General features: G+C 42.7%; 1 protein-coding gene across 3 annotated transcripts in view; it reads left to right on the top strand.

The window, feature by feature from the left end:
• myo16 (myosin XVI) overlaps positions 1-16,693 on the top strand; it is a 259,436-nt gene that overhangs the window by 211,954 nt on the left and 30,789 nt on the right. For all 3 annotated transcript variants that reach the window (XM_055871717.1, XM_055871716.1, XM_055871718.1), the window contains exons 28-30: positions 5,934-6,036; positions 8,842-8,938; positions 9,090-9,351. In XM_055871717.1, the coding sequence (XP_055727692.1) occupies positions 5,934-6,036; positions 8,842-8,938; positions 9,090-9,351 (462 nt within the window). The remainder of the gene's footprint in view (positions 1-5,933; positions 6,037-8,841; positions 8,939-9,089; positions 9,352-16,693) is intronic.

Below are 16,693 nucleotides of genomic sequence, written 5' to 3'. Positions count from 1 at the left end.
GCTCTGGATAAGAGCGTCTGCTAAATGTAAATGTAAACAGTCCAGTCACGCTGAGTTGAGGGACAACAGAAAGAAAGGATGCAGAGAACAACTGGTTGATTGGATTTTTATTTTTCCTTTATTTAACTAGGCAAGTCAGTTAAGAACAAATTCTTATTTTCAATGACGGCCTAGGAACAGTGTGTTAGCTGCCTTGTTCTGGGGCAGAACAACAGATTTTTACCTTGTCAGCTGGGGATTTGATCTTGCAACCTTTCGGTTACTAGTCCAACGCTCTAACCACTAGGCTACCTGCCACCCCTGGATGAACAGTGAATGGATATAGATGGTGGGATAATAGACAGATCTGTATGCAGCCAAACTCTACTCTGTACCACCAGTGTTGTTTTGATGGAGGCCCATTGTAGAGTCTAATCTGTTGTTGGCAGAACTGTAATTGAATGGTGTGTGTGTGTGTGTGTGTGTGTGTGTGTGTGTGTGTGTGTGTGTGTGTGTGTGTGTGTGTGTGTGTGTGTGTGTGTGTGTGTGTGTGTGTGTGTGTGTGTGTGTGTGTGTGTGTGTGTGTGTGTGTGTGTGTTGGGGGGGGGGGGGGTGAATGGGTGTATGGGCGACAGTTAGGTTAGCATCACAAAGGGGTGCCAGCCCTCCGGTGAAGTTGGGTTGTCTGGCGCTGGGGTGTGTCTGAGTCTGTGTGTTGGTGTCCGGCGTTGGTGGTTGGTCAGACTGATTGTGATGGTAATATACTATCCTTTGGCTGCTTGTCTGAGCGCCAGGCCAATTTGCATGACTTTTGTGTTTGGCTCTGAATAACCTGTTTGCTCTGTATGTTAATCATCATTCTCAATCCCTCTGTGTCTGTGCGTGTGTGTGTGCGTGCATGTGTGTGTGTGGGGGGGGGGGGGGGGGGGGGGGGGGGGGGGCTGTGCATTTGCTCATACGTGTGTGTTGTGTGCATGTCTATTCATGCTTGTCTGAGTTTTCAGTCTGTTGTGTATGTCTGTTTGTGTATCCCTGTGCAGATATGTACAGTGTGCTCTGAAATTATTGACAACCTTGATAGATTACCAAAAATGACTGTATAAAATAAATAATTAAAATACTGCATTATATTACATAAGGTTGACAACCCTGTTTTCAATACCTTTCAATACTTCACCTTGCGAGGATAACGGCACCTAGCCTTTTTATCAAGGGTTTTATGAGCTGGAGAACACATTGGGAGGGATCTTAGACCATTCCTCCATACAGAATCCTTCCAGATCCTTGATACCCTTCATCTGTGCTTATGGACTGCCTTTTTCAATTCAAAGTCTTGAGACTGAGATGGCCATTGCAAACTGTTGCTTTTGTGTCCAATTAACCATTTCGTTGTTGATTTTGATGTGTGCTCTGAATTATTGTCTTACTGGAAGATCCACTTGTGGCAACAGGCCCACGATTTGACACACTGAACTCTGTCTGAGAAGTAGTTGGTGAACCAGGCGAGGCAGTCATTAGAGAAACCAAGGCTATTGAGTCTGCCGATAAGAATACGGTCATTGACAGAGTCAAAAGCCTTGGCCAGGTTGATGAGGATCTTTGATGTTATGGGGATATTTAGCTTCCACTGGTCTTGAGGCCCTTGTTAAGGTCAACGGCATCATGAACTTTACCCAGTACCAGGATATTTTCGGCAAAGACCCGGTTGCCTCTGCCAGGAGGCGGAAACTTGGCATCAAGTAGATCTTCCAGCAAGACAATAACCCCAAGCACACATCAAATCCACAATGAAAAAGATAATTGGTCACAAAATCAAGGATTTATTTGGAGAGGGAAGCTAAAATGTATAATTTGGCTCTATACTCCAGTATTTTTGATTTGAGATCAAATATTTTGAGGTGACAGGGTATTTTCATACATATCTGTTTTACCATTTAGAAATGAACAGACTTTATGTATCTAGTCACCATTTGAAGGTGTCATAAGTATTTGGACAAATTCACTTGGAAAAGACAGAATAAAGTCTCCAGGACCTGATTTGGAAGCTCCTCTATTCCTGTTGTTTGTTGTTTTTTGAGCAAGTTTTGTGCCTGTTTAGGTGTGTGTGTGTGTGTGTGTGTGTGTGTGTGTGTGTGTGTGTGTGTGTGTGTGTGTGTGTGTGTGTGTGTGTGTGTGTGTGTGTGTGTGTGTGTGTGTGTGTGTGTGTGTGTGTGTGTGCATGTTTTTGTGTGTCTTTGTCTTTGCGCATGTGTGTTTACACTCCGAAGGCCATGTTTACTTAAACATAGAAAGAGGAGGCTGCCAGTCACAAAGAGTCCATTCACCCTGGCCTTTGTCATTCATCTCTGTCTCTCTGTCTCTCTGTCCGTCCGTCCGTCCGTCCAGTGTCTCTCTCTCTCTCTCTCTCTCTCTCTCTCTCTCTCTCTCTCTCTCTCTCTCTCTCTCTCTCTCTCTCTCTGTGTGTGTCTCTCTGTGTCTCTCTGTGTCTCTCTCTCTCTCTCTCTGTCTCTCTCTCTCTCTCTCTCTGTGTCTCTCTGTCTCTCTCTCTCTCTCTCTCTCTCTCTCTCTCTCTCTCTCTCTCTCTCTCTCTCAACATACACACGTTTAGAATTAATGGATGGATACAGCCATGGATGGAGGGAGGGATGTCGAGTGTGGGGTGGACTACAATGCAGACTTCAGAGGTCTCTCTCATTCTTTCCCTCACCTCTCTCTCTCATTCTTTCCCTCACCTCTCTCTCATTCTTGGTTTTTCCCTATTAGTGTTTTTATCTAATCTCTTTCTCTCTCTCTCTCTCTCTCATCCTCTCATCTCCCTCATTCTCAGTTTTTCTGTCTTTCCACTCCCTTTCTCTATCTCATCTTCTCCTCTCCCTAATTCTCTGTTTATCTGTATTTCTTCTCCCTTTCTCCCTCTTCTCCTTCTCCCTGTTTGTCTTTTTATTCTGTTTCCTCTCTTCTTTGCTCCATCTTTCCCACACTCTCTCAAGGCCCTGGCCCTTCAGTAAACCAGATGACAAGTTTATAAATCAATCGTTGATCCTAAGGCCAACATGCCATCACACACACACACTTACATACATTCTTCTTCTGAGTCATGCAGGTCGCACCACTAAGTCGCAGTGACCGCCAGAGGCCAATTGCATTAGACTAGACTGCTCAGCTGCAGTGATTTATGGCTAAATCAATTTTGTTGTTGCTTTTATTTGTCGTTTATGATAAAGTATGTGTTTTGTGGCCAGATTTCTATTTCAGAACTGTGTAAGGTCAGGAAACACTAATTGAACTTTGAACTTGTAAACCCTGCCCGTTTCATGGATGTCTGTTGTTTTCCTTTCTGAAATGTTTTTTTACTAGCAAACACTTCCTCAGGTCAGGAGTTAGATGTTAAAATGTGGAAGTAAAATTAGTATTATTGGATATACTTTAGTCTAACTGTCCATATTTTTTCTAAGGTTTCTGGTTGAAACCACAATCAGAACATAGCGCTATTGTCTCTATTGCGTAATCGGTGACCAATATCATTAAGTTCCAACTGAACTCACTGTGGATGATGAACTCTTGCCTCGTAAGCAAAGCCTGTAAGCTACACTGATGTCATCTGAAGTGTCATGTGATTAATGTGACCAACCATTAGGGCTTCAGAGAGGAAGAGAGTGGGTTAGAGTCCAGAAATCACCGTCCTGCTTTTATTGCCTTTGTGACAGTTAATATTTTGAGGCCGCTGAAGGGCCCTTGGTCACGTAGGAGCCCCCCATGTTTAAACTCTTATCAGAGGGGCTATTTCACTTCGTTGACTCCATATGACACAGCCCCCCTGGGTATTGTAAAATTGGGGGCCATCAATAGTTTTCATATTCTTACAGGAGAGGTTGTGAGTTTACAGAGATCCTTTGTGTTTTATGGGTCCTGTGGGACACCGTAGCGCTGTCTGTCGGCCTGGACATTAGCTTACAGAGAGAGGGTTAGGCAGAGTTCAGAGGGAACCCACTTCTCTAAATCAAACACACACTAAAATATACAGACCAACACACACACACACACACACACACACACACACACACACACACACACACACACACACACACACACACACACACACACACACACACACACACACACACACACACACACACACACACACACACACACACACACACACCATTAACAACACGAGTGGTTTATATCTCTGACCATCTGCTCATTAGGTTTGCCTCATTTAACAGGGACGTTCTGTGACATCATTACACAGGGACAGTCTGTCTGTCTGTCAGACTGTCAGTCTGTGTGTCTGTCTGTGGACTCTGGATCACACATCAGATGGAGGGGAAGCAGAGAGAAGCTCTCAGTACTTCAGATCACACAGAGAAGTCAGACGAACAAATAATTGTAATTGGATATAGGCTCCTATTAACCTGTCATTGGACATTAGGTCCTACACTAGTATATAGCTCCGACCTGGGCAATGTGCTCTGGGTAGAAGTCAACCTTAACCACTGATCTGGAATCAGCTGAGCTTACCTTTACCACATCTTAACTTTAGGGGAGAAAATGCAAGACTGACCTAAGAGCAGTGTACATGGGTAACTATCTGATTCCGAACAATGAATAACAGCTGTTTATTGCTGGAATGATTAACACACATCTGTTGAGTATTGGTATGCACACCCTTTTCTGTGGGCTTTTCCACAAATTGATGTATGTTGATGTACGTTATTCATGTTGTTAAAGTTGTCCAAACATCTCTTACCAGCGTTCACTCCATCCAAACACAAAGGATCAAAGACTGTGTCTCTAACCACACAATGGAGCTCCTCTTTGACCAAAACAACCCCTCCCCCTCTTCCAACTGACCTCTCACAGAAGCGGTAGCCCCTGGCAACACCAATAGGAACAGATGCTGTGGTGCTGGCCCGCCTTTTGACCCCCACTGACTTATGAACCCTCTTGTTTGTGAATGGGCGGGTCATCCGATAGGCCCCACCAGAACCATATAGTTTCTGGGCCTCACAAAAACCGCCTGAGGTAGGGCTCGTTTTGAACCACAAATCTAGGATCAGATTGCCCCGGCCCCAATCCTAGCTTTACCATTAATGGGATTATGAAAATGACTGTCCTTATGGAAAACACACATGATTTCACATTTGAAATTTAACCATGTTTTGCACATTAAAAATTGTATTTCACGTGAAATTTCAAAAAATATTTGTTGATAGGATGTCCCTGGAACGTCACACATATTTGACACACTATTATACATTGTTTATATGATGTTTATACATTGTTTATATGTATTTTATATATTTGATATATTGTTTATATGTATTAATACAGTCATTATTATTGAACATGACCTGGGATTTGAAATCACAGCCTCTTGGTTCACGGCATTCCCATCTTCCTGCTACGCCGATCAAGAACTGATTTCACCTGTAGTCCTACCCTTTGGATTTCGAAGGAAATATCAGCTCTGTTAAAAATACACTCAAGAAAAGCTATTATACTATTCAGGAGTAACGTTAAAACAGAATAATATGCCCCACCAATATTAAACAACTTTACAGAAAAACCAAACATTTTTTAAATAAGAAAATGAAATCCTTGATGTGAAAGAATAGTCAGATTAACTAATAACTAAAATAGCAGTGCAGATGGAACTCATCTAATTGTGTTTTCACATGTGAAAATCGGATTTGCAGTATCACATCAACAACTTTCACATGTGAAAATCTAACTCTCAGTTACATGTTATCACATTGACATCGCATAAGACCACGTGATCAAAAAACCAAATGTGTTTTTTTTTCTGTAAGGGTGGCCGGGGACGTTCAGCTTACTTCTTACAAACACAAAGAACGTGTCACACTGAAATCCTTTCCCTCCATATGTTATGGATGTATTGATCCGATGTAATAAGATGTGTGCTGGTGGTTTCTCTATTGTGTGTGTCTCAGGTACAGAGACCTAGTGGACACCACTCTAGCTGACAAAAAGAAGCTGTCCTCGGAGGAGAAATGTCGCTTTGTTCTGCAGCAGTGTAAACTCCAAGGATGGCAGGTGTGTAGCGGTGTCATTGCTCCCCTATTTTCACTGTCTCTCTCTCTCTCTCTCTCTCTCTCTCTCTCTCTCTCTCTCTCTCTCTCTCTCTCTCTCTCTCTGTGTCTCTCTCTCTCTCTCTCTCTCTCTCTCCTCTCTCTCTCTCTCTCTCTCTCTCTCCTCTCTCTCTCTCTCTCTCTCTCTCTCTCTCTCTCTCTCTCTCTCTCTCTCTCTCTCTCTCTCCTCTCTCTCTCTCTCTCTCTCTCTCTCCTCTCTCTCTCTCTCTCTCTCTCTCTCTCTCTCTCTCTCTCTCTCTCACTCTCACTCTCACTCTCACTCTCACTCTCACTCTCACTCTCACTCCTACTCTCACTCCTACTCTCACTCTCTCTCAATTCAATTACATTTAAGGGCTTTAATGCCATGGGGAACATATGGTAATGTTGCCAAAGCAAGTGAAGTAGATAATAAACAAAAGTGAAATAAACAACAAACATGAACAGTAAACATTACATTCACAGAAGATCAAAAAGAATAGAGACATTTCAAATGTCATATTACGTCTATCTACAGTGTTGTAACGATGTGCAAATAGTTAAAGTACAAAAGGGAAAATAAATCAACATAAATATGGGTTGTATTTACAATGGTGTTTCTTCTTCACTGGTTGCCCTTTTCTTGAGGCAACAGATCAAAAATCTTGCTACTGTGATGGCACCCTGTGGTGTTTCACCCAGTAGATATGAGAGTTTATCAAAATTGGGTTTGTTTCAGAATTCTTTGTGGATCTGTGTAATCGGAGGGAAATATGTGTTTGTAATATGGTCATGTTAGCCGGTTAGGAAGTGCAGCTCAGTTTCCCCCTCATTTTGTGGGCAGTGGGCACATAGCCTGTCTTCTCTTGAGAGGGTCAGTCACAGTGGTCAGGTATTCTGCCACTGTATACTCACTGTTTAGGTCCAAATAGCGTTCTAGTTTGCTCTGTTTTTTTGTTCATTCTTTCCACTGTGTCAAGTAATTACCTTGTTGTTTTCTCATGATTTGGTTGGGTCTAATTGTGTTAGACCCAACCTCTCTCTCTCTCTCTACACTCTCTGCTCAAAAACAAAGTATGGGAAGATAAATAATTTGAGCCCAGAATTAAATACTTTGAAATCCCATGGACTCCTCATTAAACCCTATTACAGCTGCCCCACAAACAACCCCACTAGCCTTCACACGCACACACACTAGAGTCCTGCATGGGTACGTTTTTTTGGTGCCGCACCCATTCCGCATTGGCCACATCAGTTCTGAGCCCCACCGAATACCTGACATCAGGACAGATTTTTCCTCGCAACCCGTCACACAAGCATGGAATTGTTTTGAGAGCCGATCTGTTATCCGCCATACTATATGACTAACATCAATTTATGGAATTGTTTTCATGATTCCTGAGTAGTGGTCTATGTTTCCCTTGCCTGCATGAATTCATTTGTCTGCTTGTCTATTCAACATTTGGATAAAAGTAAACCATGCCATGAATTAAAAACGACAGGCTATCTTTTTATTTTCACAATGCAATTCGTCACATTGACCACTTAAATCAATTTGAGAAAAATAGCCTTCTAATTAGCCTTCTTAACTAATGAAAGCATATAGGTGACAAAAAAAACAACATCTTTTCATTATTGTTTTGATAATCACAAAGTTTAAATTCAATATAAATAAAGTATTCCCAGAATTGAATATAGGCTGCAAAAATCATCTACATTTATTTAGTAGCATAAAGGGCTACTCAAACCAGCTGCACAGGTTTAGACTTTATATGGCCTGCTATGGTCTAAATGAACGAAATCCTGAATAACGTAGGCTAATGATTAACTGATAATGAACTGAATTACATATCATAAATAAATACCTGATTGCACTTTTTGCAGGCTGTGTTGTTGTCCTTCCAAACCGGGGATTTCACTGATGCAGCACCTGTTTCCAAAATGGTATAGCCTATTCCACCATCATAGCCTCTCTTTTGATTTCTCTGGCCAGGCCAACATGAACCATTTTTACCTGAGGTAGGCTAGCCAGGGAAAGTAAACATGGCTATGTGTCGTTGCCTGGGGAAGGAACATAAGCTCTCCACGTGAACAATTAGAATGTTTGAACACACACAAATAACGGACAGTTTCCTGCTCCACACTCTCTCAATACGTGCGTTGCTGTAACCTTGCCGCTCACAGAATGGAATTTGCAACACAACAAGCTCCTCAGTTTTTAAAAAGTGTAGGCCCTATTATCTTGTTTTAAAAAATGTCCGACCTGCAATGTAATTGTTCTGAACCGCGAGCCGACCTGCGGTTTAAAATAATGTTTTTATTCCACCCGCCATCTGATTTTTTTGCGGGTGACGCACAGGGAACAGTGGGTACCCGACCGGATGCAGGACTCTAACATACACACACCAATCAGCAGTCTGGAGCGGCCAATGACATCTCCCCCCTCCCTTCCCTGTGTGTGTGACCGCTTTGTTTCACGGTGGCTCCCGGCTCACACACTGGCTCTCTCACAATGCCACCCAGACACGTTGTCACACGCACCTAGGCCCACACACATATATTTCTGAGAAGTAGTGTGTATAGGAATGAATAGTCTGAGTGTGTTGGAGCATATCGGCCCCTTGGCCTGTGCACCTGTCAGGACACATGTATAACTACAACAAACTTAATGAATCCTGAAACTGACTGAACCCCAACCCTCCACCGCTCTGTCTGTCTGTCTGTCTGTCTGTCTGTCTGTCTGTCTGTCTGTCTGTCTGTCTGTCTGTCTGTCTGTCTGTCTGTGTCTCAGATGACCAGTAGTAAGGTGTTTCTGAGGTACTGGCAGGCTGACCAGCTCAATGACCGCTGCCACCAACTACACAGGAAGATCATCACCTGCCAGAAAGGTACAACACAACTTGCATCCATGTGTGTGTGTGTGTGTGTGTGTGTGTGTGTGTGTGTGTGTGTGTGTGTGTGTGTGTGTGTGTGTGTGTGTGTGTGTGTGTGTGTGTGCGCGCGTATTATTAACCCCTCTCTACCCCTATCCTCTGTCAGTGATCCGTGGCTGGCTGGCCAGACAGCGTGTGCATCTTAGACTGTCATCTCAACAGACGGAGGACTGCAGTGTCCAGAGGTTCCTCCAGGGGGCAGAAGACCAGGGCCTGCACACCTACGACCACCTGGTCATCCAGAACGCCTCCGACATCGCCCGTGAAAGCGACCACCTGCGCTGCCATGGCAACGGGTCACACGGCAACAGCCCGCCCCTCGGGGAGAGGCCTGAGCCAGTTGGGAAAGAGGAGGACACACCCAAGAGGTAAGAGACCAACCCTTTCAACCCTCATGGAGAAGTCGCTCATGGTGGTTTTGTGTTTCTTCATTGGTTTGAAGCTAGTTGTATCATGTAATATAATGATTTAGACTATATTCTGTAGCTGTTGCATCAATGTTAGTAATTCTAAACCAACACAAACACTATAAGGATTTCATGGTCACAAGTTGTGTGTGTGTGTGTGTGTGTGTGTGTGTGTGTGTGTGTGTGTGTGTGTGTGTGTGTGTGTGTGTGTGTGTGTGTGTGTGTGTGTGTGTGTGTGTGTGTGTGTGTGTGTGTGTGTGTGTGTGTGTGTGTGTGTGTGTGTGTGTGTGTGTCATGTGATGTGAGTAATGGTGTCATTGAGCCCGTGCTGGCTGGTGGCTTTAATTGCATATGATGATTGATAGTAGGGTAATGAGATAAACCATCAGCATGTGGTAATGTTTCAATGCTGTCGCCGTGATGGCACTCTGGTCTCCTTGTCTTATAGCTGCAGTGCATTATACAGCTTTATTTGGCATCGTTTGAAATGTAAGACAGTCCCAAAATGCTTGGTGGCCATCTTTTTAAATGTAGGCACTAGGGAAGGAGAGAGGTTGTCATTTTAGAATGTATTCTAAAATGAGATGGCGCCGAAGAACGTGGCTGACGTTTTACATTCTCTAAACCAATTGTGCTGTTTTGTTAGTTCTTTTGCATTTTGTGTAACTTAAAAAAAATGTATTGTGTACATAATGTTGCTGCAACCGTCTCTTATGACAGAAAATAACTTATGGACATCAGAACAGCGATTACTCACCGCGGACTGGAAGAAACTTCTTCCTTTAACGAGTTCGACGAGAAGGATATCCTGCTTTCACTGGAACAGGCCCGGATCCACGCCTTTTGCTTGAAGAATAGACGCAGGAAAAGGTGCCACAGATCGGGCATCCTTCTAAAGATCCATAGGCGAGCGATTCAACTCCCACTGCCATCCGTTCTTCTTGCTAACGTGCAATCATTGGACAATAAAATTGATGACCTACGATTAAGATTATCCTACCAACGGGACATTAAAAACAATAACATCTTATTTTTCACCGAAACGTGGCTGAACAAAGATACGGACAATATAAAGCTAGCGGGATGTTTCATGTACCAGCAGAACAGAGACGTTACCTCTGGTAAGACGAGGGGTGGGGGTGTGTGTTTATGTGTCAATAACAGCTGGTGCGCAATGTCTAATATTAAAGAAGTCTCGAAGTATTGCTCGACTGAGGTAGAGTACCTTATGATAAGCTGTAGACCACACTATCTACTAAGAGAGTTATTTATATTTACCACCACAGAACGAAGCTGGCACTAAGACCGCTCTCAGCCAACTCTATAAGGCCATAAGCTAAGAAGAAAATGCTCACCCAGAAGCGGTGCTCTTAGTGGCCAGGGACTTCAATGCAGGCAAACTTAAATCAGTTTTACCAAATTATTTCCAGCATGTCACATGTGCAACCAGCGAAAAAAAATCCCAGACCACCTTTACTCCACACACAGAGATGCATTCAAAGCTCTCCCCCGCCCTCCATTTGGCAAGTCTGACCATAATTCTATCCTCCTGATTCCTGCTTACAAGCAAAAACTGAAGCAGGAATTACCAGTAACTCGCTCAATACGGAAGTGTCCACATCACCAATGAACTATCATGGTCCAAACATACCAAGACAGTCGTGAAGAGGGAACGACAAAACCTATTCCCCCTCAGGAGACTGAAAAGATTTGGCATGGGTTTCCAGATCCTCAAAAGGTTCTACAGCTGCACCAACGAGAGCATCCTGACCGGTTCCATCACCGCCTAGTATGGCAACTGCTCGGCATCTGACCGTAAGGCACTACAGAGGGTTGTGCAAAAAGCCCAGTACATCACTTGGGCCAAGCTTCCTGCCATCCAGGACCTGTATAATAGGCGGTGTCAGAGGAAAGCCCATATAATTGTCAGAGACTCCAGTCACCCAAGTTATAGACTGTTTTCTCTGCTACCGCACGGCAAACGGTACCGGAGCACCAAGTCTAGGACCAAGATGCTCCTCAATAGCTTCTACCCCAAAGCCATAAGACTACTGAACAATTAATAAAATCGCCACCAGACAATTTCCATTGACCCCTGTCCCTGCTACTCGCTGTTTGTTACCTATGCATAGTCACTTCGCCCCCACCTACATGTACAGATTACCTCAACTAACCTGTACCCCTGCACACTGACTCGGTACCGGTGCCCCCTGTATATAGCCTCATTATTGTTATTCTTATTGTGTTACTTTTTTATTATTACTTTTTGTTTTTGTCTACTTGGTAAACATTTTCATAACTCTTCTTGAACTGCACTGTTGTATTCGGCACATGTGACAAATCAAGTTTTATTTGATTTTATTCCTGTATTCCTTCTGAACATGCTAATAAGACAGCGATAAGCCTCCAATTGGCATGTCTCATTGTGTTTGAAAATACAAATGTATTATTATACCTTTATTTCAACAAGGAACATAGACTGAGACCAAGGTCTCTTTTACAGCTGGGTCCTGCGTATACATGTTTACACATACAGTTTAGGTACAATGATTAAGAAACTACACAAGACAAACAAAACGATCACAGATAACACAAAAAATACAGCAGCAGATTGTTACATTTACACATAGGTTATTCCTCTAACAGCACAAGAACTTGCATTACCCGAAACAGTTACAAGCCATACAAAAATAAAAATCCAATAAATGTTTAAAATGGGCTAGGGGGACAAGAGTCTCAAGTTTAAGTTTAGTCTGCAGGCTATTCCAGAGGCAAGGAGCGTTACAGGAAAAGGCAGCCATTCCCAACTCTGTGGAAATCGCATGGGCCTCAAGTGTAATCCATGCTTGAGACCTGATTTTAGGAATTATAATTCTAATGTTGAGTGATGATAAATAAGAAGGTAGTTTATTCAGAAGTGCTTTATAGACAAACACGAGAGCATGTTGTTCTCGTCTCACGGACAGCGAAGTCCAACCCACATTTTGATATAAAACACAGTGGTGAGTTCTGTAGCTAGCACCCGTAATAAACCTAAGTGCGCAATGATAAGTAGTATCCAGCGATTTAAGTGTTGATGCCGTAGCATGCATGTAGATAATATCCCCATAATCTATAACAGACATAAAAGTAGCTTGCAAAATTTGTCTTCTATTTGTAGAGAACAAACATGTCCTGTTTCTATAGAGGAAGCCTAGCTTGATTTTTAGCCATTTACAAAGTTCGTTAACATGCATTTTAAAAGACAGTTTATCATCCAACCATATCCCTAAGTATTTATATACAGACACCTGATTAATTCGAGAGTCATCTGAGCTCGTAAGTGCAAGTGTATTTTCAACCAACTTTTTGAATCTATTAAAAATCATAAAATGTGTTTTCTTTTCATTTAAAACAAGTTTCAGCTATATTAAAGACCCTTGTAATATCTTAAAATCTGTGATAATGCTTGGTCAGCCGTTGAAGCGATAGAGTACATGACAGTGTCATCAGCATATAAATGAATTTGACACTTTCTTATCTCATCACCAATATTGTTTATGTAGAGGGTAAACAGTAATGGACCAAGTATAGAACCTTGTGGGACCCCTTTAACCAACTCCAATGGCTCTGACTAGATGCAGTCGACTTTAACAGCCTGACTTCTATCCTTTAGATCAGGGGTGTCAAACTCATTTCGCATCGTGGGCCACATACGGCCTAGGGAGATGTCAAGTGGGCCGGACCATTAAAATTATACCATACTCTGCTATAAATAACCAAAATATCATGTCTTTCCTTTGTTTTGGTGTAAAGAAGCACAAGAACATTAGGAAAATATTGAAATTTAATGAACTATCCTTTTACAAAACATTTCATGAAACACCTCATATTTCCTTAGACAAATGTGCAATTTACTTTTATCATTCACAAATATGCATTGCAACTGATCCCACTGATTGTACAAAGGCACAAAACTTTAATTGGTACTGAAAAATATAGTAATGCACTTTAAGATTAAATGAGACTTTTAAAGAAAGGAATTTTTAAACCACTTACACATACGCATATAAAATCTAAATGTAATCCCTGCGTACACCTTACAAACTAAGGAGAGTGATTTTAAATGTGTAATGAAGAAAGTGCTCGCCTGTCCTGTAAATCTGTAAACTTCATACATGAAACATACATACACATACAATACATACTGAAAATTTATGGAGTTGTATGAACAGTAGAATTCCATCACACAACTTTTGTTTTGAAGCTGCTGACTAACATTAAAGTGCACATTTTTTAAATCACCACAGTAAGGATTCATCTTCACAGAGCTGTATTCTTTCAATGCAAACAGTATCTAAGGCAGCATTTTAAAGGTGTTAGTCTAGTCTGGACTTGTATTTGTTCCTGAAACTTGGCATCTTTTGGCCTGTACAAGTGCATCAACACCAGGTGTCATGTCCTGACTAGCTGTCACTTTCAGAATGTCATTTAAGTGCTTGTTTGTGAGCCTTGAACGCATTTTTGTTTTATTGATATTCATCACTGAGAAAATTTGTTCACAAAGGTAGGTTGTCCCAAACATGCACAAAATTTTAGCAGCCAGGGCTGTTAATTTGGGGTACCCTGGTAGTAGATACTGATAAAATCTGTCCAGACCTACAGAGGCAAATTTGCCCTTCAAATCTGCATCACACTGCAAATCAATTATCTCTAGCTGAATTTCGACCGGCAGATCAGAAGCTTTAACTGTGAAAGGTGAGCGAAAAACTGAAAATTCTGTCTCAAGTTCACCAAATACCTGAAAACGTTTCTCAAACTCCCGCAGTAGTCCTGCAATTTTGTCTTTGTACCGTTTCATGTCCGCATCAGGTCTGGTCACACACACATCTCTCAGACAGGGGAAATGAGCAGGGTTGCCATTTGCCAGTTGCATCTCCCACAAAGTCAGCTTCAACTTAAATGCATGTATGTTGTCAGAAAACTGTGTGACAACTTTTTTGCGGCCTTGCAACATTTTGTTCAGATTGTTCAAGTGTTCAGTAATATCAACCAAGAATGCAAGGTCCCGTAGCCATTCCTGAGATTGTAATTCCAACACCGGTTTTCCTTTTTTCTCCATGAACTGTCCGATTTCCTCTCGTAGATCAAAGAAATGCCTCAGCACAGCGCCTCGGCTTAACCATCTCACTTCAGTGTGGTATGGCAGGCTGTGGGTAATGTTGCTGTCGCTGAGAAGTTTGTCAAACTGACGATGGTTCAGACCTCTGGACCGGATGAAATTTACAGTGCGAACAACCACCTCCATGACGTGGTCCATTTTCAGCGACTTGCAACACAATGCCTCCTGGTGCAAAATACAGTGAAATGTCCAGAAACGATCTCCTCCATTAAGGGCTTGTACTTTGTCTTTGAACTTTGTCGCGACACCTGCTTTCTTTCCGACCATGGATGGCGCGCCGTCTGTAGCCAGGCTGACAGCGCGGGACCAGTCCACTCCAACTCTGTCCAATGCAGCAACGACAGAGCCGAAAATGTCCTCGGCTGTTGTGGTGTCCATCATTGGCACCAACTCAAGAAACTCTTCAGTAACAGTCAATGTCTCATCAACTCCTCGAATAAATATGGCCAGTTGGGCCACGTCTGTGATGTCAGTGCTCTCGTCAATTGCCACGGAAAATGCAATAAATGGCTTGACTCTCTGTTTCAATTGACTGTCTAAATCTGCCAATAGTTCCGAAATCCTCTCTGCTATAGTATTCCTCGTCAGGCTAATATTGGCAAAAGCTTGTCGCTTCTCGGGACATACAAGTTCAGCTGCCTTCATCATGCATCGTTTAACAAAGTCACCGTCGGAATACGGCTTCGATGCTAATGCTATTTCGCTAGCAATTAGGTAGCTGGCTTTTACCGCTGCTTCACTGACTTCTCGGCTCTGGATGAAAGTTGACTGCTGTTTCCTCAGACCCGCCAGCAATTCGTTAATCTTATTTCTTCTCAGTTGTCCTTGCAAGCCGTCATATTTTTCGCTGTGATGAGTCTCGTAGTCGCGTCGAATATTATATTCCTTCAATACCGAAACTTGTTGCAAACACACCAAGCACGAAGGTTTTCCGTGCATCTCTGTAAATAAATAGGACGTGGTCCATTTTTCTTTGAAAATTCTACACTCCTTATCTACTTTTCTCCGTTTGGATAACGACATTTTGGCTAATGAGGGTGTAGCGGAGAGGTAGAGACCAAGGTATTAACAACGTCGTAACAAGCAGCAGATGGCGCATTGATACCGTCTGCTGTTTTCAGTCTGTCTCAGTGATGCGGCTTGTCTTCTACTCTGATGGAAAGAGTGCGCCCCTTAGCGGATAATCCATGAATTGCAGCGAATTAAAAATATTAATTCCATGTCTTTTATGCATTTTTTCCACTTTCAAATTATCCTGCGGGCCTGATCGAACCTCCTTGGGGGCCGGTTCCGGCCCGCGGGCCGTATGTTTGACACCCCTGTTTTAGATAGTCATGAAATGAATGACAGGCATCCGATCCCAGTCCTATTAACGACAGCTTACCCAAAAGTATCACATGGTCTACAGTGTCAAAAGCTTTAGACAAATCTATGAACAAGGCGGCACAGTACTTTCTATTATCTAGGGCATTAGTAATATAATTTACAACACGTACAGTGGCCGTAGTGGTACTGTGTTTAGGTCTGAAGCCAGATTGATTGCTAGAAAAAGTATTGTTAACGGTTAAAAAAGATTGTAGTTGCCTATTCACCAATGACTCTAGAATTTTAGCCAAACAGGAAAGCTTAGAGATGGGGCCGATAATTATCCAATTCACTACCATCACCTCCCTTGAGGAGTGGTAAAACAAAAGCTGTTTTCCAAACTTTAGGAATCTTTCCTACGACAAATGTTTGATAAAAGATATGCGTAACTGCACTAGCAATAATAGGTGCCGCACACTTGAGTAATAATGGATCCAGATTGTCAGCGCCTAATGATTTCTTAGAATCTATAGCAGATAGTGCAGATAAGACCTCATCTTAATTTAACAATTTAACACTGAGGTGTACATCCTGCAGAAAGAGGAAACACACAACACATGGGGATGTCACTGGTAATCATGGGACCCCTGTCAGAGTGTCAGGGGTGAACAGGTGAGGGAGGGTGTGTGGTGGGTACTTTTTCCACCACTGGAGGGAAGGGGGTATGGGTGAGGGAAGGTATAGGGGAAGGGGGTATAGGTGAGGAGGGGTGGGGGGTTCGCTGGGATCCCTGTGGGAGTGTACCATGCCAGATTACTACGCTACTCCCACTTTTAC

This window comes from Salvelinus fontinalis, chromosome 19 (genome assembly GCF_029448725.1).
Source record: "Salvelinus fontinalis isolate EN_2023a chromosome 19, ASM2944872v1, whole genome shotgun sequence".
Classification (NCBI taxonomy): Eukaryota; Metazoa; Chordata; class Actinopteri; order Salmoniformes; family Salmonidae; genus Salvelinus; species Salvelinus fontinalis.
The sequence above is the reverse complement of the archived record's forward strand: the minus strand, read 5'-3'. Positions and strand labels throughout refer to the sequence as shown.